The following is a 22,582-nucleotide window of genomic DNA, read 5'->3' on the forward strand; positions in this document are numbered from 1 at the left end:
AGGTCCGGAGCCCGCGGCGCCTTCCGGGAACCGTAGCCCGAGGCTCCGCCTTCCGGCCCGCTCTCTCTGCACTGCGCATGTCAGCTTTGCATTCCCCTCCCCCCGGTCAGCAACGGGCCGAGAAGCGGCGGAGGCGGAGGCGGCGGCGGTGGTGGAGGGGGCGGAGAGGAAGGAGCGCGGCGGACGCGGCCTGGACCGCGCGTCCTCTGGCCTTGGGATTCTCCGCGTCGGCGGTAGTATCAGCTGCCGCTGCAGCCACAGCAGCAGGTCTGTGCGAGGAGGTTCTGGACTCAGGGTCGCTACCCCTCGGGGCCATTGGAGGCAACTGCGGGGCCTAGCGAGGGCCAGGGAACCGCGGCCTCGCTTAACAAAGAGTCTGCGGAGCTTTGGGGCACCGGAGACCCAGGGGGCCGGGAGGGGTGGGAGTGCGAGGCCGAGGCCTCTAGGGGTCCTCCCCAACCTCGTTGCCCTCCCACGGCTCCCGCTTCTCCCGTAACTCTCATTCTGGCCCAGTTGGCGGCTTTCCGGAGGCGGCGCCCGCCCGTCCTGCTAAGAAAGGGATTTGCAGGGTGCTGGTCTCTGGGCAGGGATAGCCACAAGGAGGGTTCTGACCCAAGTCGGCAGCACTTGGCAAATGCAAGCCTCCAAATCGGGGAGACCCGATAGGCAAAAGTTGCCAAATCGGAAGACAGAAACAGTGATCTTTGTGCAGCCTTGAGTACATCCCTATCGTCGCACAAACTTTTTTGCGGCCTACGTAAGAGCCTATCTGATGCGCGTAAATAATTTATGTGGAGTTGCAAGCATACACACCAATACTATAAGGAGGAACTATCCTACCAGTCGAGTATTTGGGGGAATCCTAGCTTTCCTTATTACCTTAGTGGTGATTCCCCCTTTGCTCCTCAGTTGTTAAGGTGGTCATTTAATTTTCTCTAGTTGTATATTGGGTTTTTTTGGAAAGGATATCTTTACGTCCATTCTCCATATGCACGCCCTGGAGCTCCTAAAGGGCAGATACTATGTCTTAATTCACTTGAACTTTCCAGAACCAAGCTCAGTTCTGGCACATAGGAGGTGAACAAAATTAATTTTGTTTAATTTAACAAAAATTAAATTTTAGACTTTCATCGGTGGGCGGGGAAAAGTATGTTGTATGTTCCTTTACCTAGAAGGGGAATTATATGGCCTAATCTGCAGTTCATTCAAGGAATATTTTTATTGACATTTGCTGCGTGCCTGTTTTCTAGCACTGTTCTACCTCTGTGACTCTTGCCGTCCTGCGTCTTACTTTATAGTGGGGGGAAGAGAGATAATAAATAAATAAGTAAATTATACTCTATGTTAGAAGATGATTATGGATTTAGGCTTAAAAAGGGGGGGGGGCTAGAAAGAAGGTTGGGGAGGCATTTCATTTTGAAATAGGGCGGTCAGGGAGATCAGTACAAACAAGCGGATATTTAAGTAGATGAGGGAGTGAGCCCAGTAGTATCTGGGGAAAGGAGGGTTCCAGGCAGAGGGAACAGCAAGTGTAAAGACCTTGAAGAGGACAATGCTGGCCTGTTAGAGGAACAGTTAGAAGACCATTGTGCTTTGGACCACTGTGAGCAAAGGAGTAGTAGGAGAGAAGGTCAGGGAGGATCTGGAGGAGGAGCGCCAGAACAACCAGGAACTTTTAGGCTGTTATGAGGATTTCACTTTATCTCTGCCTGAGTTGGGAATCATCTGAGGCTTTTGAGCAGAGGAGTGGTATGATCTGACTTACATTGTTACAATTTATTGTAATTCACAGAGAAATGAATTTCTTTATATTCTAATTTTATCAAATTCAGATGATCATCTTAGTTTCTTTAAGCTAACGGAGAGGGAAAAAAGGCTTCCAGAATAAATGTAACCAGAATTTACTTGTATTTGGCTTTAGAAGAATATGAAGAAATTCTTGGGTTTTGTATAGATTCTAATTTAAGAATGTATAGTGCCCAGTGTATAGTGTGTGAGATGTTCTCAGGGCAGATTATTAGAGTGGATGCAAATCGTCACTAGAGGTTTCTCCAATTCCAGAAACAAATGATAAGTAACATGGTTTTATAATCAATTGTTTTGTAGTCCACTGTTGTTAAAAGTCATTTAGATCAGATCTTATTTTTCACCATTGCCCAAAACGTGTACCCTAGCCAAATTATCTTCCTTATGTTCCACGCTTATTCTGCCATTGCTTATTGTTCCTAACCTTGGCTATATCTAGCTTTCCTCCTTAAAATGTTTTCTTTCTTCACACTTCTCTAATCAGCTTGCGTCTTTCTGTGCTTGGGATTCTAGCTATCTTATGAAGCCATCCCCACTTGTCAGCTCTTCGTGATCTCTGACATCTTCAGTGTCTTGTGGCACTTGTATGGGATCCCTGAGTTGAAAGAGATTAGAGAACACTGGCTTGATATTCTCCATTTACCAGTGGAGAAATTGACTTCTGGAGAAATAATAATAATGATAAACGTGATGGCTAATACATATTGTGCACCTACTATGTGCCAAGCTTTCTTGTAAATGTATTTTTCTGTATGAACTCAGTTTTTCACACCAACCCTGTCAAGTAGGTGATATTCTCCCTATCTTATAGGCCCAGAGAAGCCAAATGACTTTTTTGAGGTTCATATCAAGTTAGTGGCAAAGCTAGAGTTTGTGAACATATTCTGGTTGCATAGTCTGTGCTAGTTTACGACGCTGTTACGATTTTCTACTAAGTCATAGCATTTTATTACCTAGAACCATACCAAGTGAGACTTTATGCTGTCTTTAGTTTTTCTCCTTGGGACTCCTGCATATTGAATAAACATGAATAATGAGTACATGCTGTGGAAAAGAAAAGAGATAAAAAATGAGTCAGTCAGCTTCTTCACCTATAAAACTTGTAACTTGGAGTTGGTGAGAGAAAGAGCACTAATAGTTATGATTAAATATTGGGTGTTTTAGGACTAGAAAAGGAGTTTAAGGAATGAGCTACCACTTCTCTGGGAGAGTTGTATTCATGTCATAGGTTCTAGGAGTTGGTATGTGAGATGGGCTTTGAAGGAGAAGACTTAGGTAGGTATAAGTGAGAGATTTGGTGGGAAAGGAATCCAGGTTAAGGGAAGGGCATTTACCAAAGTGCTTGGTTTTCTGGGAACACTGATGCATGCATGAAAACCCTGGGAGATATGAATGGTGAAGTATATAGTTTGTTGCCACAATGGAGAGTCTCGTTCCAGCTTGATTGACAAACTGTGGGGAGCTACTGAACTGAAGGGAATGACAGAATGAGAAATGCGGCAGGAAGGTTCGGGGTCAGGATCTGAAAAAACCTGGAAGAGGGTTTTTCCTAAGCATTGGCCCACCGAAAGTCATATGACTTTCCCTAGTTCCACACTATTAACAGACCAAAGGAGGTGAAAATTCATTTTCTCTTTTGCTATGTATCTCTCATTTTTTTTATACTTTAGCACATAGACATTTTTCATAGCTTATGGAATATTTGCTGGTTGTAGATACAGTCTCTAGATGTACATCACCAAGACTTTTCCAATAAAACAGACATTCTTAGAACAGTAGAGTTGAGGGGGTGGAGGGTCACTTGTTAATTGTCAACTATCAGTCATCGCAGAGAGGCCTGACCTGATTTCTTTCTCTTGTAATAGCTTACCTCTTCTTGCTTGCTTTTTTCTTGGTTTGGTTTGATAGTACTTTTACTACCTGAAATTATGATTTGGTTTTTCTTTCTCCTGGACTAGACTGAACTTCCTGAGGGCTGGGACTGTGTCTGATTGTGTTACTATATCCAAAGCACCTAGAAAAGGGTCTGGCAAAATAGGTACTCAGTACGTTGTGAATTATTGATCACTCTGGTAGTGGTGTAGAGGCTGGATAACAGGGACTTGTTAAGAAATTTTTGCTATAGTGGAGATGGAAATGGTAAGGAGGGGTATCCCTCATAGCATCGACACATAACAAAGTAGTTAGTGGTCAGTATAAAATAAAGTTATTACTAAGACCAGACTTAGGTTCTCTTTAAAGCAGGTGCTCACTAAACTTTGTTTATGCTTCTATTACAGAGCTAATTATTTTTAAATTAGAAATTTTATTTTTAGATGTTTATTTATTTAGAGAGAGAAAGAACACGGGGCGGGGTGGGGGGGGGGCATGAGTGTGTGAGAGCAGGGGAGGGGCAGAAAGAGGGAGAGAGAGAATCCCAAGCAGCCTCCACCCTGTCAGCACAGATGGAGGCAGGGCTCCATCTCATCAACTGAGAGATCTGGGACCTGAGCGGAAATCAAGAGTCGGACACTTAACCTACTGAGCCACCCAGGTGCCCCTCAAATTAGAAATTTTATTAAAAAAAAATTTTTTTTAATGTTTATGTATTTTTGAGACAGAGCATGAACGGGGGAGGGTCAGAGAGAGAGGGAGACACAGAATCTGAAACAGGCTCCAGGCTCTGAGCGGTCAGCACAGAGCCCGACGTGGGGCTCGAACTCAAGGACCGCGAGATCATGACCTGAGCCGAAGTCGGCCGCTTAACCGACCGAGCCACCCAGGCGCCCCATCAAATTAGAAATTTTAAAAAGCGGGGTTTTTTTTTTAAAGAAAAAGATGTAATCAAATTTTCACAAATATGTTTGCATTTCAGAGTAGAGACTGAGGTCTAGACAGCATTATTCCTTATAAACTAATAAAATAGCAACCTAAAAACACTTGTGCAAATGGAATTCTAATCCTTTAATTTTCATGATTTTTTTGTTTTTATAATACACATAGAAAAATCTTAACCCATTTTGAGCGTATAGTTCAGTGGCGTTGATTACATCCACATTGTTGTGCTGCCATCACCACCATAGTGTTCACAGAACTCTTTTTATCTTGTAAAACTGAGACTGTGTACCCATTAAACAATAACTCCCCATTCCTCTGCACTCCTGGGCTTTGGCAACCAATTCTACTTTATTATTTTTTTAATTTATTATTTTAATTATATATTTAATTATTTTAATTATTTTTTAATTTTTTAAATTTATTATTTATAAATTTTAATTATCGGTTTGTTTATTTGACAGCACAAGTGTGGGAGGGGTAGAGAAAGAGGGAGAGAGAGAACCCCAAGCAGCTTTCATGCTGTTAGCATAGAGCCTGATGTGGGACTCAATCTCACAAACCATGAAATCATGAACCGAGCTGAAATCGAGAGTTGGACGCTTAACAGACTGAGCACCCAGGTGCCCCAACCTGTTCTATTTTCTGTCTCTGAGTTTGACTATATTCTGCCTAATACAAGTGGAATCATACACTGTTTGTCCTTTTTGACTGGCTTATTTCCTTAACATGATGTCCTCAAGTTTCATTCATGTTGTTGTAGCACGTGTCAGAATTTCCTTCCTTTTTAAGGCTGAATAATGGTGATATATGTACGTGTTTACATAGTGTATGTGTGTGTATATATGTGTGTGTGTGTGTGTGTGTGTGTGTATACATATCCCATTTAGTTTACTCATCTATCAATGGACACTTAGGTTCCTGCCATCTTTTGACTGTTGTGAACTGTACTGCTAAGATCATGGTTCAGAGGGGCACCTCAGTGGCTCAGTAGGTTAAGCATCTGACTTGATTTCAGCTCAGGTCATGACCTCACAGTCATGAGATTGAGCCCCACGTCGGGTCTGTGCTGGGTGTGGAGCTTGCTTGAGATTCTCTCTCCCTCTCCTTCTGCCCCTACCGCCCTTGCACTCTCCCATGCTCATTCTGTCTGTCTCTGTCAAAAAAAAAAAAAAAAAAAAAATCATAGGTCAGATGTCTGTTCCTGCTTTCAGTTCTTTTGGGGATATTCCACCCAGAAGTGGAATTGCTGGATTATATGGTAGTTCTAAGATTCGTTTTTTGAAGAACCACCATAATGTTTTCCACAGTGGCTGAACCATTTTATGTTACCACCAGCACTATACAGGGTTCCAGTTCCTCCATATCCTTGCCAACACTTGTTATTTTCTGTTGTGTTGTTTGTTTTTGTTTTGTTTTTTAGTAGTCATCCTAAAGAGTATGAGGGGATGTGGTTTTTTTTTTTTTTTTAAACGTTTATTTATTTATTTATTTTTAATTTTTTTTCAACGTTTTTTATTTATTTTTTGGGACAGAGAGAGACAGAGCATGAACGGGGGAGGGGCAGAGAGAGAGGGAAACACAGAATTGGAAGCAGGCTCCAGGCTCCGAGCCATCAGCCCAGAGCCTGACGCGGGGCTCGAACTCACGGACCGCGAGATCGTGACCTGGCTGAAGTCGGACGCTTAACCGACTGCGCCACCCAGGCGCCCCGAAACGTTTATTTATTTTTGAGACAGAGAGAGACAGAGCATGAACAGGGGAGGGGCAGAGAGAGAGGGAGACACAGAATCTGAAACAGGCTCCAGGCTCTGAGCTGTCAGCACAGAGCCCGACGCGGGGGCTTGAACTCACGGCCAGTGAGATCATGACCTGAGCCGAAGTCGGACACTTAACCGACCAAGCCAAGCCACCCAGGCGCCCCGGGGATGTGGTTTTCATTTACATTTCCCTTCACTAGGGATGAGCATCTTTTCATATGCTTATTGACCATTTACATATCTTCGACGAAATGTCTATTCAAGTACTTTGCCTCTGTTTAACTTGGGTTATTTAGGATTTTTTGGTGGTTTGTTGTTTTTAAGGAAGTCTGAACTTTAACTGGGTGTGGAAGCCATGTGGTATTTTTACGGGGACTGAAGCTTGCAGGTGTTTTCATCTTGTCAATGTGAGAAGTGTTTAGGGAGGCAGAGGTGAAGTTTCAGAGCTGTTTGATAGGAGTTTGCCAGCTTGGTAGGAAGGATGTACCAGGCATATTATTATGTTATTATTATCTGAGAGGAGGCTTAGAAGCATGTGTATGTGTGCATGTATGTTAAGACCAAATAAAGGGAGCTTTGAGAAGACCCACAAATAGCAGGACTATAGTTAATTTTTAAATCTCACTATGTTTATTTCTTTCTTAACTCTCCACTAGATGTCTCTTCTCCAAACAATATTTGCTTAGAGAATGGAAATTAGTTTTAAAACAGAGGAGGGTTCATCTTTTTCTTTTTTTTAAACATGCAACCAAATAGAGATTAGGTTAGCTGTCTTTTGCTTGTTGTATCCGTTATCCCTCAAACCTCTGATTGTCAAGGATCTGTAGTCATATACCTAGGTAGTAAAGCCTACATAGTCAAACAGGAAGACTTATTGTCAACACTAAGGAATTAATGGTACATTGAGGATGATTGGCTTAGATTTAATCAGGAAGGTTGGATGGCAGGGTTTGTAATAATGGAAGATGATAGTTTTCACAAATACTGGGGTGAATTTTGAAGAGCCTGAATGTATATTTATTCATCCAACAAAAAACAATGTTTTTAATGTTTATTTTGTTTTTGAGAGAGAGAGAGAGAGAGGGCAGGGGAGGGGCAGAGAGAGGAGGGAAAAAGAATCTGAAATAGGTTCCAGGCTCTGAGTTGTGAGCAAAGAGCCCAATCCAGGATCTACCACCAGATCACGACATGAACTGAAGTCGGACACTTAACTGACTGAGCCACCCAGGCTCCCCTTCAAACATATTTCCATTAAAAAAAAAAACAAACATATTTCCATTGAAAATGGAACATTGGACATTTCTTTCTGCCTGTAAAATTTCTCTCCTCTTCTATGCCACTATTCTCTACTGTGCCCCCTTCCTCCTTTCCTTCTCAGGTTGCCACATGAGTTTCTTTTCCCCTGCCCATTCCTAACTGTTGATCAACCCTAACATTTGTCCCTTTTCTCACTCTCTCTGCCCTCTCTCTGCTAGCTTATCTATACCAGTAACCTCAAATGCACATGTCTTGTATCACATCTGTACTCCCTTTTTGAAGTTATAGAAAGATGAAGTTAGCATCTTTCCTTAGCTCTCCCATCTCCTGTTCTGCCTGCTTCTCCAAGCGTGGCTTTTCTAGGCTTCTATCTCTGTAAATGGCCCCACCATTCCCCCAATCTGTAAAAGCCAGACACTTCCAAACTTATTCTAGACCTTTCCTTGCTCCTTAGCTTCCACATCCACTTGTCACTCACCCGCCCCTATTGAACTTTCTCATAGACACTTAATAACTCAGTTCCACCCCCTCCTTCTCCTTCCTTGTAGCCACTTCCTTAGTTCAGTACCATGTTACTTTACATCTGTATTTTTATGATAACCTCTTAGCCACTTTCCTTGCCTCCTACTTTTCATATTGTCTACCATTTAATCTTTCTTCAACACTGATCTGAAACATGTCCCCTGTTTGCTTAAAAGTAATGATTTCTTATAGCTGGTAAAGTACAGTTTTGTATATTTTTAGCATAGCCACATCTGGGCCCTGTCTGTCTTTCTGAATATGTGACCTACAACTTTCCTAGAAGTCTCACTGAACTCTAGCTGCACGGCACTATTTCCAGTTCTCCGTGGTACTACTTACAGTTTCCTCAATCTAAAATGCCTTCCTCTCTTAAATTTTTTTTTTTTTCAACGTTTTTTTTATTTATTTTTGGGACAGAGAGAGACAGAGCATGAACGGGGGAGGGGCAGAGAGAGAGGAGACACAGAATCGGAAACAGGCTCCAGGCTCTGAGCCATCAGCCCAGAGCCTGAAGCGGGGCTCGAACCCACGGACCGCGAGATCGTGACCTGGCTGAAGTCGGACGCCCAACCGACTGCGCCACCCAGGCGCCCCCAAAAAAAAATGCCTTCCTCTCTTAAGAAACTAAAAACAGGGGTGCCTGGGTGTCTCAGTTGGTTAAGCATCTGACTTGGCTTCAATTCAGGTCATCAACTCCGGATTTATGAGATTGAGCTCCACATCAGGTTCCTTGCTGACAGCACGGAGCCTGCTTGGGGTTCTTTCTCCCTCTCCCTCTCTCTCTGCCCCTCCCCCGAGTGCTCTCACTCTCTCTCTCTAAATAAACTTTAAAAAAAAGGGGGGGGGGAACCAAGAATAGAACCAGTCTATAAGCCAAGAATTGCATTATTATAGGTATTTACCCAAAGGTTACCAAAATACAGATTCGAAGGGGTACATGCACCTCAATGCTTATATAGCAGCATTATCAACAATAGCCAAACTATGGAGAGAGCCCAAATGTCCATCAACTGATGAATGGATAAAGAAGATGTGGTGTGTATACATACAATGGAATATTACTCAGCCGTGAAACAGAATGAATTCTTGCCATTCGTAATGACATGGATGGAGCTAGAATGTACTATGCCAAGTGAAATAATTCAGAAGACAGTAAATACCATATGATTTCACTTGTGTGAATTTAAGAAACAAAACAGATGAACGTTTGTTGGGGGCGGGGAGAAGAGAGGGAAACAAACCACAAGAGACTCTTAATGATAAAAAACAAATTCTGGGTTGACAGAGGGATGTGGGCTAGATGGGTGATGGGTACTAAGGCGGGGGCCTGTTGTGATAAGCACTGGGTGTTGTGTGTAACTGATGAACCACTGAATTCTCCTGAAACCAATATTGCACTATATGTGTTCCAACTAAAATTAAAAAAAAAAAAAAAAAAAAAGCCCTCCTCTCACCCTTCTACCCTGGTCTAATGCCTCTTCAGATTTTAAAACCGAACACCAGCATCATCTCAGAAAAGCTGAGTCTTCTCCATTCATCCTGGGTTTAATACCTCCTTCCTGGGCCACGAGTGAATGCACTTTGTGCAGGACCTGTGCTACAGCACATCATGTTGGTTTATTAGCAACCACACCGTGAACCCCTTGAAAATGGGACTGTATTTTTCATATGTAAATGCCCAGAACTTGGGGGCACCTGGGTGACTTGGTTGAGTGTCTGACTCTTGATTTTGGATCAGGTCATGATCTCCTGGTTCGTGAAAAGGAGCCCCACGTCATGCTCTGTACTGACAGTGTGGAGTCTGCTTGGGGTTCTCTCTCTCTCTCTGCCTCTCTCTCTCTCTCTCTCTGCTCCTCCCTCATGTGTACTCTCTCTCAAAATAAATAAATAGACTTAAATAAATAAAATAAATCCCCAGCACCTGGTACACTGCCTGACATTTCTCAGCAAGCTTTCAGTAAACCATTGAAAGTTTCCCTGCTAGGAGATTGTTCATGTGATTCTTTTTTTTTTTTTTTTTTAAATGTTTATTTTTGAGAGAGAGAGAGAGAGAGAGAGAGAGACAGAGTGCAAGTTGGGGAGGGGCAGAGAAAGAGGGAGACACGGATTCTGAAGCAGGATCCACACTCTGAGCTGTCAGCACAGAGCCCGATGCAGGGCTCAAACTTGTGAACCATGAGATCATGCTCTGAGCTGAAAGTCAGATGCTTAAACAACTGAGCCACCCTGGTGCCCCCATGTGATTCCTAAAATCTACCCAAACCTACAGAATGTTTTTTTTCATCCTTCCTTTGCTTACATTCTGATTTCTGTTGTTTATTTATTAGCCCATTGCAATATTTTATACACGTTAGGAAAAATGAGGTTAAAATTCAGATCCATCATTTTTGTTGTTTGGGAATAGCTCTTGTAAAACCAGGTTCACAGATAGGTTAAACAACATTATCAGATACTAAAATTTTCTTGCTTATAAATATTCTAACTAAATTTCATCCATCTGATTAGAATTATGTTGATTCTCCCTAAGGGATTCAAGAAGAAAGCAGTAGATGGTCTTAATTAAATTCAAGCGAACTAGTACTTATTAAGTACTTATTTTAGCCATGTGTAACTAATAAAAGGTCCAAAATTATTATTTTTTTAATGTTTTTAAAAAAAATTTTTTTAACATGTATTCATTATCGATAGACAGACACAGGATGTGAGCAGGGGAGGAGTAGAGAGAGAGGGAGACACAGAATCTGAAGCAGGCTCCAGGCTCCGAGCTGTCAGCACAGAGCCTGACGCAGGGCTCGAACCCACGAACCGTGAGATCATGACCTGAGCTGAAGTTGGTCGCCCAACCGATAGAGCCACTCAGGCGCCCCTAATGTTTATTTTTTAAGGACAGAGAGAGTGTCAGCAGGGGAGGAGCAGAAGAGATGAGACACAGAATCCAAAGCAGACTCCAGGCTCTGAGCTGTCAGCATAGAGCCCGATGCTGGGCTCGAAGTCACAGATTGTAAGATCATGACCTGAGCTGAAGTCAGACACTTAACTGATTAACTGACTGAGCCAACCAGGCACCCCAAAAGGTCTAAAATTATTAAAGAGAGTCCCCCCTGCCCCCCCCCCCAAAAAAAGGAAATTCCTTATTTGAAACTAAAGGTGGAGATTGACACAGCATAAATCAGATTTAATACTCAGTAGACTGGACTACGTGCTGTATAATAACAGTTCAAACAAAACTTACAAGGTGTATATGGGGAGGGGCATAAAACCAGAAAAGTAGAGCATATTGTTAATGGTCTTTTCAACAATGTCATCATAAAAAGCAGCTTTAGGAACTTTTTCCCACATAGGCTTCAGAGTCCATTATAAACATTTTAATTTTTCCTGTTAATAGTAAACCTTAATACAAAGAAATAAGTAAAAATGGAATAACTGCTATTAAAATTTTGAGAAACAGCCCTCCAGCTATCTGTATATGTAACACATGCTTTTATATTGAGTTACATTGAACCGTACCACCCACCTTGTTTCATGCTCTTATTTTACTCAGTGTGTATCAGGTACTTTTCCATAAATGTAAGTAGTAATTAAAATTTTAAAAAGTTAAAGTACATATTCCCTTTGGCTAAGCAATTGCATTTTTAAAATTGATCCTGAAGAAATAATTATAGGTATGCACAAAGATATGTAATAGTTTTCACAACATCATAAAACAGTAGTGGAGAGATGTATTGACATTTAAAAATTTTCATAGTGTATCTTTAGGTGAAGAAATTGGTAACTAAAACAATATAGTATGGTTTGTTTTTAAATTGTGTGTGTGTGTGTACACATAGTACAGAAAAAATAGCAAAGATATCAAAATTATGTATCTAGGAGAGGAAATTTCAAGTAGTTTAAAATTTTGTTCCTTTTTGCTTTGTGGGTTTTCTGCTTTTCTATAAAACTTAGGTAGCTTCTGTTGTTAAAAAAGGTTTTTTGGAGCCAAGACTAATAAGATAATATAGCATTTTTTTAAATACAGTATTGTTTTTAAACTGATTTGATTGATGCTCAGGAAATTTCGTTGTAATCCTTAACCATTGGCTAACTAAGTACTTCAAGCAACAGATCAGTGAATCATGGTTTCTTCCTGGCTAGTGTTCTAGTGGGCATTGCTCAATTAATGTGTAGTTCATAAGTATCCTTCAGAGACAATTACATAGATACTATCTACAAATAACTAAATTAATCTTTTTAAGTTTTGATTCTTTCATTCTTCTTGATATCATTCCTGGAGAACAATCTTTGATTTTGTTACAATAAGCATTACATTATATTGTAATTATAGGTTGTTTTAGTCTCTTTTGGGGGGTGAGGATCATCTATTTCCTGGTAGACAATAATATAAACTCCTGGGAATAAATATTAAGAGATTAAGGTCTTTTTCTGTTGGTACTTTTTGTTGCCAAACACAAGTACCTATCAGATCCCCAAAATATTTGTTACCTTGTGAGTATTTTTGGTAGCTTAAAGATGTTAAATTAGTGGTCAAATCATTTTGAAGAGGATGATATTAAATCTTGCATTCCTGTTTGGATTGTGATTCCAAAAAATGAACAACAGTTTTTTCAGTGTTTTAGAAAATATGACAGTTTGTTGAGGTTAGCATATTGCATAGCTGAAGTACAAAGTTAGAGTTTTCATCGAGAGGCAGAAGTTTAAAGATGTAGGTAGAAGTTGGAAGGGACATAAAACTCCGTGAGCTATTGATAAAAGTTGAATTTATTATTAATGTATCTTGTTCCTAACAGATAAGTCATTGACACCATGAATTGGAATAAAGGTGGTCCAGGCACCAAGAGGGGATTTGGCTTTGGAGGTTTTGCCATCAGTGCTGGAAAGAAGGAGGAACCCAAACTCCCACAACAGTCCCACAGTGCCTTTGGGGCAACCAGCTCTTCTTCCGGATTTGGAAAGTCAGCTCCACCACAGCTCCCTTCTTTCTACAAAATTGGTTCTAAACGGGCCAACTTTGATGAAGAAAATGCGTAAGTGGTAATCCTGGTAATTGAGCAAAGGTTGGGCTTTGAGATACTCATTCCATCAACAGAAAGTGAGATGAAGAAACCCTTTGTTTCCCAAATAATAATAAGACCTCTTCAATTGCTTTTCCCACTGAATTGTGTTGTTCCTAATAAGTTAAATTGTTGAGTTTACTCATTTGTAAGGAACCTAATGCTTATGTGCTTGCTTATTTATATCTTTCCTTGTTCCAAAAAAGATTTGAGGCCTTTGAACCTAAATATGACTGAAGAGTTTTAAATAATTCGTGTGGTTTTTGATGACCTTTACTGAAGTCTTTTATTGACCCCATATAAGTTTTTGTCACAGGCAGTTGTCACAGCTGGTAGAGAGACACATTTGGTCTCAACTCCCAAGTCTGAAAACTGTCAGGTTGCAACATCTTATGGTGGGAGAAAAATCTATTCAGATTTTTGCCAGCAGTTCACAGGAAACATATTTAACAATTATCTTTTTAAACTTGGTAAAGTGGTTGTTAATAAAAGCTGGGGTTTAAAGGTTTGAACTCTAATTCCTATAGATTATAAATTGTTTACTGACTCTGAAGAAATCTCTCACTGCTATTATTTCCAACCTGGTTGTGACATGCTTGAGATTTTTCCTTTTTTAATTACGAACTCAAGATGGGAATTTTTCAAGTACACAGCGGTGTCTTTAAAAACTGGTATGTTGCGGGGTGCCTGGGTGGCTCATTCGGTGAAGCGTCCGACTTCAGCCCAGGTGATGGTCTCACAATCTGTGAGTTCGAGCCCCACGTCAGGCTCTGTGCTGTCAGTTCAGAACCTGGAGCCTTCTTTAGATTCTGTGTCTCCCTCTCTCTCTGCCCCTCCCCCACTCACACTCTGTCTCAAAATATGAATAAACGTTAAAAAAAAAAAAAAAGTAAAAAAAAAAACTGGTATGTGGCAGGAATACAGAAGTAGATGTTTAAGACTTAGAAAAGTCAAGGATCATTAAAGAGCATTTTACCAATTCAAGGATACTTTTTCATTAGTTAAATGAAACCTATATAAATGAATATGCGTGTGTGTATATAGCACATAACAGTTGTTAGAGCTTTTAAAATAATTCCTGCAAAAACCTGAAATGCTTTAAAATTTTAAACTGCAATTGTTATTTATTTAATATTTGGTTGTATTACTATTTAATTTTGAGGTTAAATGTAAACATTGTTTTTGTTGTGTTTTAGTTTATAAAGAGCTATAGAGAAGGATACTTTTCCAGACCTTGAAGTTGTTTTTCTGAATACTTAAGTATGGGGAATGATTTTAGATTAAGCATGTATTTATTTATTTATTTATTTATTTTAAAGATTATTTATTTATTTTGAGGGAGAGAGTGCACATATGCGTGCATGAGTAGGGGAAGGGCAAGAAAAGGGAGAATCTCAACCAGGCTCCGTGTTGTCAGCACAGAGCCCACATGGGACTTAAACTCAGAAAACAGTGAGGTCATGACCTGAGCCAGAATCAGGAGTCCAACACTCAACTGACTGAGCCACCCAGGTGTCCCTGAGCATATATTTTTAACTGTAAGTGTTCTGTCCTCAGAAAGTAGCCCAACATTTCTGAAGTCCCTACCTAGCCTTGTGAATATATTGCTAAAATGTTTTTGAAGGATTATATTAAAAAAAAAAAAACACTAGATTTTTAATATTTCATACAAAAGTAATTTTTTCCATACCACAAACTCTAATATTTGATATATCTATTCAACAATGATATACTAAATTTGTACTAAAAACTCATCCCTTTTAACAGAACTAGAATGTGATTTGAATAGATGCTAAAAATGGGAGAATTTGGTGTGACTGTTTTTCCCCTTTTTTTTCTCAGTATTAGAATTTTGTATATATTAAACAATAATAATTAGGTTGTTTGCTAAAGCCTGGAGATCTCTAATTTAACATGTAGAGTTCAGATCTTTTAATAGTAACCTACATATACCATAGTAAAAATTTCTGTTGAACGAAGGATCCACCAACCCCAAAGTAAACACTCCCTTTATTAATTGTGCATTTTAATTTTCAGATATTTTGAAGATGAGGAAGAAGACTCTAGCAATGTTGATTTGCCTTATATTCCTGCCGAAAACTCACCTACCCGCCAGCAGTTCCATTCCAAGCCACCAGATTCTGACAGCGATGATGATCCCTTGGAGGCATTCATGGCTGAAGTGGAGGCAAGTATCGAGGCTGTTTTGTTAGAAGTTGCAGCAGTTAGAAAGATACCAAATTAACCTAGTTATTCAGTCATTCAGAATTTGCTTTCTGACCCTTTTTGGGGAGGATTTTGCTCTCCTACTCTATAGTTTCTTAAACATACATCCACATGCCCTGTAGCATTTTCAGAGATGATCAATGCCTAAAAATTTGAACTGTGACCCTTGAACAAGGGTAGCTCAAGATTTGTATGTAAGTTTTAATATTTCTTTGTATATTCTTAATGGAATGAACATTATTTCATTCAGTGTCAATTTATTAAGTACATATTTATGTAAGGCAGTTAAACTTCTAAGGAACTTGCTAAAATTATGAATTCTGTACTTTTTTTTTTATTAAAAAAATTTTTTTTTTTAACGTTTATTTATTTTTGAGACAGAGAGAGACAGAGCATGAACGGGGGAGGGTCAGAGAGAGGGAGACACAGAACCTGAAGCAGGCTTCAGGCTCTGAGCTGTCAGCACAGAGCTGGATGCGGGGCTCGGACTCACAAACCGTGAGATCATAACCTGAGCCGAAGTCGACCGCTTAACCGACTGAGCCACCCAGGCGCCCCTGTATTCTGTACTTTTAATGTTTATTTCTTAATATCAGCATCTATGACCTCCCTGTAGAAATTGAAATTTGTAACCGCTTCCTTCTTAAAACTGTTCTCACTAGGCTTTAGTGATTTTGCATTTTGTCCTTTTTCTCCATTTCTCTGACTTTTATATTTATTTACTTTTTATTATGAAAAATTTCAAACGCATGTAAGTAGAATAATGAGCTCCCACGTACCCTTCACCCTGCTTTATCAGTAAGCAACTTTTGGCCCATCTTGTGTTATCTAGCCCCCTCTTTTAGATTATTTTAAAGTAAATCTCAGACGTACCATTTCATCCATTTGTATTTCTGCACCTCTATAACACTTAAAAAACATAACTACCATATCATCATACCAAGAAAAATCATTACATACCTCTCTGTTGTCTGTTACTGTTATTAAGATCCTCTTCCAGTTTCTCAGACATGATTATTCTTACAGTTCTCTATGTCGATTTGCTATTTTCACTCTTTATACATTCCTAGTGACCTCATCCACTTCTAAAACTTAACTTCTGTGTGAATAATTCATGCCTTTAGTTCCACAGTCTCTCTTTGGTTTCAGCTCTGCTTTTCTAAAACATATTGGCCATTTTTACATGGATGGTGTCCCCCTGGCATCTTTTTCTTCCTCAACCAGATCTTTGTCTTATATATTCCTCTTAATGCCAGATAATCAAACATGTTCATGACTTCATTTAATACTCAAAATAACAATAGGGATTGGCAGAAAAGAATACATAGAAATGTAATTTTTTAACTAAGAAGATTATAAATTGAACCCTATGGTAATTCAGAGCCCTTGTCCTAAATCCCATTGGTGCTTTGTGGTAGAGCTGGGACCATATTTTTTCTTGCTTAGTAGTCCTGAGAACCTAGCTCTTTCCAGTAAATCATGCTACCTTTCCCCTCCTTTGGCAAGTTCTGTTCATCTTTGTAGTATTTTTTTGTGTCTGTTCCTTTCTGCTTCCACTATAGTCAGTGTGCTTTACACTTTCATTACCTCTTGCCTGATCTAAATTTTCTCCCTGTTTTAGGCTTTCTGTTCTCCCATTTATGTGGTATACAAAAACAGAGTAATTAGACTAAAGCATGTTGCTTATGGTGTTATTCCTCTTACTTAAAAACTGTCGCTTCGTTGCTTATGAAATAAAGTCCTTCCAGGTTTCTCATTTACTTGTAACCTAAGACTTAAGCCAGATATCCTCTCTAAGAAAGGAGGGAAGAGAGAATCCAATATAGATATTTTTGTTTGGCCTAGATACTGCTTTTTAAACATGTGGGCCAGAATTTTTAAGATCAGGAGATTTTGTCTAAAAGTGCAGACTCTTGAAAAGTGGACACTGGCAGTATTAAGCCTGCATTTTGCATGGCAAAAATAGGCTTGTGCTGAGCAAATGGTTGCCTCCTTTAGATAGGGCTCACTTTTTCTGGTTCACCTTAGTTCTATCAGTCTGTTTTATCTTCCTGACTTTGAGGCTGCCACTTAGAACTGTTTATCATCACACTCGTGTTGTAGTTTTCTTACGGTGGAGAAATATTTTTCTGAGCTTAGGTCTCTTGTCAAATATCAGAAAATAAAAGACTCAGGGCCATGTGATTGATACAGGAAAAATTAGAGCTTGCTTCTTTAGAATATTCCTGCTTGTTAAAATGCAAACAAAGCATGTCTATACCTAAAGAAAAAAAACTTTTCTTATCCTGGTTTACTTCCTACCGATTGTCAGATTGGTACCCATTACTCAGTTTCCCATCTTTGATTTAGAATAACCCCAATTACTTGCCTCTTAAAGAATATGCACTTTATAAGTAGCTGAGCCGGAATCAGTTCCAAATCTCATATTCTTTTCTGCTGTGTCATTCTGTATCTGAGTTCTTGTAGTACTGTATTTCTGCCATAACACTTACCAGAACTATTCAGAACTTTCACGTGCTTTGCAACATGGTAACAATTTAGTAAGTATGTTAAGCTGTTCTCTCTGCAAGTAAAGGCGATAAATGGTTTGTCATGTTTGGGGTGTCTTATATGTATATGTATCTTTCTCCCCCCCCATCTTCTTGACGTATGGACATTTCCCAAAGGGCTGTTTCTCATTATATCTTGCAATCCCTAATGGTGAATAAGTAAAATCATTTGTTGATTTTCTCAGTTTTAATTCAGATTTAAATTTTTAGTAACGCAAGTTGGTGTAACCCTTTTTGAGTGGAAGTATCCAAGAATGGCCCAGTTTCTCCTGTTTGGCATTTCAAGTAGTTGAAGCTGTAGGAGGGTAAATCTTTTTGACATGGCATCATTCTTCTGGGTGTTTTTTGGGATAGTGTTGGAAAGGGTTTTGCTGATTTTAGGATAGAGAGACTGGATATTGTCTGATCTTGGAGAGAGTGTTGTTGCCACAATATTGCATTAATCCTTGATCTCAGGTATATTCTGTTCTGGAAAGTGTAAACTTTTCTAGTGTTTGAACTCACGATGAAGATGTATTTTTAGCAAGTGTTTCAAAAAAAAAGATTCATGTGGGCTTAAAAAAATATGTCCTGTGTTTGTGGCCCTTTCCTTATGTTACATTATGTCATTTTCACTTCAGTTACAGTCTCGAGTATAGTGTATGTCTGTCTCAGTTCCTTAAAAAGTAGATTTGTTTGTATGTAGTATTTCATTTTAGAATAACTCCTCTTTATCGGGAACATTTGATTAGATAGAACACCTGACCATGCTAGGTTATAGTTAGTGACAGTTTTTTAAATCACAGAAATCAGAAAAACTTGCTTTGTAACAAGAAGCAGTAGTGCAAGGATGTGTTTAACCTTGGGGAAAATTACTTAATTCTTCTGACCTTGATTTTCACATGTATAAAACAGGGAGTTAGATCAGTGATTATCACTTTGCTGTATACAAGACTTGCCTGTGAAAAATGTGAAGTACACGCATTTAACTCCATCTCCAAGGATTCTGATTTGGTAGATTCAGAGCAGTGTTTTCCCAACCTCAGGACTTTGGCATTTGGGGTTTGCTAATTTGTTATGGGGGCCGTCCTGTGTATTGTAGGATGTTTATCAGTATCTGTGGCCTTTACCCACTAGATACTGGTAACAACCCCCCCTGTTTCCCACTCCCTCCACCCAGAAGCAACCAGAAATGTCTCCAGACATTGCCAAATGGTGAGAACAGTTTTTCCAAAGTCAGATCCAGAAATTTGCATTTTTTTTTTTTTTTTTTTTACTAACTCCATTGGTAGTTTGATGTAAAAGGTCTTAAGCTATGCTTTGAGAAAGGCTAATTTGCCTGAATTTAAGGCGTTTTACAGCCACAATTCATTTTTTTAAAGAGTAACCAATCAGGGAATTTTTTTCTAATTTTTCCATGTATGCAATGCAGTCCATATATAACCAAGATTTTAGAACATTTCTCTTTGAAAAAATAATTGTTAGGTGCCTAGATGGCTCAGTTGGTTAAGAGTCTGACTTTTGATTTCAGCTCAAGTCAAGCTCTCAGAGTTTGTGAGTTTAAGCCCCACATCGAGCTCTGCACTGACAGCGCAGAGCCTGCTTGGGATTCTCTCTCTCTCTCTCTCTCTCTCTCTCTCTCTGCCCCTCCCCTGCTTTCTGTCTTTCAAAATAAATAAATATTTTAAAAATTGTCAAAAGTGCACTTTGATTGCGTCAAGATATAATTGTCAAAATGCATAGCCAAAACTGTGATGTCACTAGTTCAAATCTAAAAATTCTTTATAAAGAAATTCCCTTCGTAATGTTTTTAGTGGATATGATTCCATACAGGTTTTTTGTTTCATTAGGATCAGGCAGCTAGAGACATGAAGAGGCTTGAAGAAAAGGACAAGGAAAGAAAAAACGTAAAGTAAGTTGTTTTCTTCTCCCTCACAAAGGTTACGTGAAAAATGCTAAAGTATTGCAAAGCTTATTCCCCCAGAGTTTATAGAGAAACATTAAAATTCTCAAATGTCTTGACTTGAAGTTACTCCTGTATCTTGAATATTATTTTTGTAGGTAATAGACATCACAAAAGTCTTGCATTTGCAATAATAAGCATTCTTTTTAGTAGAATAGTATTTGGTGTTTAATTGTAAATAGTTTTTTAGTAGATACAAGAGTGAGTTACAGTAGGAATTAAGAGAGTACAATTACTAAAGTTTGGGCTCATTGTTCTGAGTTTTGTCCCATTATTAACATAAAGTAGGTTAATGTCTGTATGATTGCTTATGAGGCGTAATGGTGATTATCATAAAAAAGTGTGTTATTAACAAATGATTAACTTGGTTTACTTGAGTGATATCATGCTTTAGCATCTAATCAGAACTTGAAATACTTTATTTTCTGGGAAAGAGAATTCTCCTCTTTCCCTTTCTGAATACACCCCTCTTAAGGCTTTTGCTACCAGGCACAGGTAGGCGTGGTTGGATTTCCTCCTGTGTGGCAGTCAGTGCCTCAGGCCCCCCCCCGCAAGGTTCCTGTGCCATATGGAGGTTCGGCCCTCTCTTTGGTGCTTACCGTGTGTTGTACCCTCTCCTGGCTGCCCTGCACTGGTGATGTTGCCTGCCTTGAGAACAACAAGTGCTCTAGGTCAGGCAGAAAGTCTGATTAGAAAGACATGGTTGTGGGAACTTAGCAGCCATACTTTCTGTAGCTCCTGACAGGCGCTGCAAGTGGCGATGGCCCCCCTTCTCCATGGGAACTGCTTAGGAGTTTTAGTACCAAAGTTACAAAAGAGTTAAGATAGTTTTTCTTTGTCCCCAAGGACTTTGGCTGAATCCAGTCACTCCAGACTTAGAAACTCTGGGGAAATTAAAATTGTGATATTCTTTTTAGTGTATGCCAGGGTTATTTATTTATTTATTTTTTTGTCTTTTTATAAAATGCAGTTTGCTTTTTAAAATGCGTTTTACAACTGTATTGTGTTTGTCGTATGGGGTTGACAAGGCTAGGATCCTTGGGTATCTATCTTCAAAAGTTTTTACTCCTTATCCTCGTTAGTAATTGATGTTTCTAGGAGTAACATATCATCCCATGCAAACTGCAGCTTCTAGAGTGAAGCCACACATGTATGATGGATGGATAGTTTACAGTGTGCTTATTGTTGCTTTGTTATTGTTAGTGTTGAGTGTTCCTGTGCTACTGTATGGAATTCAACACTAATCTGCTATAAGTATGGAGCTGGGTATGTGGAACATTTGCAGGGAAGTTTGTTTCTCCGCTTGTTTTTCCAGGGGTATTCGAGATGACATTGAAGAGGAAGATGACCAAGTGAGTTCCTATGCAGTATTTCTATCTTTTATTTTTACCCCACAAAGTCTATACTGGGGACAAGCTAGAGCTTGCCTTCACTGAAATGGCCATTCCTTGCTCCTTTTCTACATGTATGACTAGTTGGTAATAGAAAAATTCACATGGCTTTCCCCCATGTTGAAGATGGAACTTTTGATCAACTAGGACATCAAAAACAAATCATGAGCTTTATTCAGCTTGATTTTTTTTTTTCAAAATTAATGTTTATACTGCTGAATCAAGAAGTAATATGGGATCTACCGATGGCCTCTAGCAACATCTAACCTCTACCTCTTTCTAAGGGTCTGTTTGTGATTTTTGTATTTCAAGATGGAACATTAATTTAATGAGTGGCCTTTAGTATTTTTCCACCAATGTCCAGTTGTGGGATGGTGAGAAGGGAAACAGAATGAGCAGTAGCCCTTTCCAGGTTTGTGACCCTTCTAATCAGTGTCAACTTCCAAACTTGGATGGTAAATCCATAGCATGTGTTCCACAGCTCTGGACAGGATAGGTAGACACCCCACCCCAGGAAGACTGTGGGACAGACAGATTTGTAAAGCTTCTTGTTAAATCATTGTGTAGTACTAACTGTCTCATTCGTTTTTTCTGATTGTCCCTATGAATACTGCTGTTGTTAAAGGAATCATTGCTAGTTAAAGTCTTGCCTTACTTGGTAGGTATTAAACTGTGCAGTCATCTGGTACACTGTGTGCACCAATTACAGGAGCAGAAATGTTCTTAGTTGTATTTGAATATGATTATGTTCTTGTGCTTTCCTGCAGGAAGCTTATTTTCGGTACATGGCAGAGAACCCAACTGCTGGTGTGGTTCAGGAGGAAGAAGAAGATAATTTGGAATATGATAGTGATGGAAATCCAATTGCACCTTCCAAGAAAATCATTGATCCTCTTCCTCCCATTGATCATTCAGAGGTATGGTGTTTCCTGCTAAATTTGATTCTCATTTCAAAAGCTGATAGTTCTCTTCAGCTTTAATGCTAGGTTTTTGCAATATTTGAGTAATCCTGATTCATACTCCTTATGTCACGAAAATATGTGTTCTTTGGGATCTTCTCATGTCTGCTGTGTAGTTGAGTCTGAAAGTGATTGAGTGGTTCAGGCTTTATAGCCTATGTTGTTGTTCAAGGTTTAGCTGAATCTCTTGCTCCCGTTTGATTTTAGGCTAAGAATTTTTTAAAGCAGTTTTTTGTACTTGTTTTCCAGATCATCATCTACCTTTCAAAATGATGATGTTGAAACAACATCTGTGAAAAAACACAGAT

General features: G+C 39.4%; 1 protein-coding gene across 2 annotated transcripts in view; it reads left to right on the top strand.

The window, feature by feature from the left end:
• The first annotated feature begins 78 nt into the window (after window positions 1–78).
• Window positions 79–22,582, top strand: part of DDX42 (DEAD-box helicase 42) — a 39,700-nt gene continuing 17,196 nt past the window's right edge. The window contains exons 1-6 of one of the 2 annotated variants that reach the window (XM_049636331.1): window positions 79–267; window positions 12,944–13,180; window positions 15,245–15,395; window positions 19,812–19,873; window positions 21,240–21,276; window positions 22,083–22,232. In XM_049636331.1, coding sequence (XP_049492288.1) covers window positions 12,960–13,180; window positions 15,245–15,395; window positions 19,812–19,873; window positions 21,240–21,276; window positions 22,083–22,232 — 621 coding nt within the window. In that variant the 5' untranslated portion in view covers window positions 79–267; window positions 12,944–12,959. Of the gene's footprint in view, window positions 268–12,943; window positions 13,181–15,244; window positions 15,396–16,767; window positions 19,874–21,239; window positions 21,277–22,082; window positions 22,233–22,582 lie in introns of those variants that run through there. The other variant, XM_049636330.1, reaches the window with a different exon arrangement.

Source organism: Panthera uncia, chromosome E1, assembly GCF_023721935.1.
Source record: "Panthera uncia isolate 11264 chromosome E1, Puncia_PCG_1.0, whole genome shotgun sequence".
Classification (NCBI taxonomy): domain Eukaryota; kingdom Metazoa; phylum Chordata; class Mammalia; order Carnivora; family Felidae; genus Panthera; species Panthera uncia.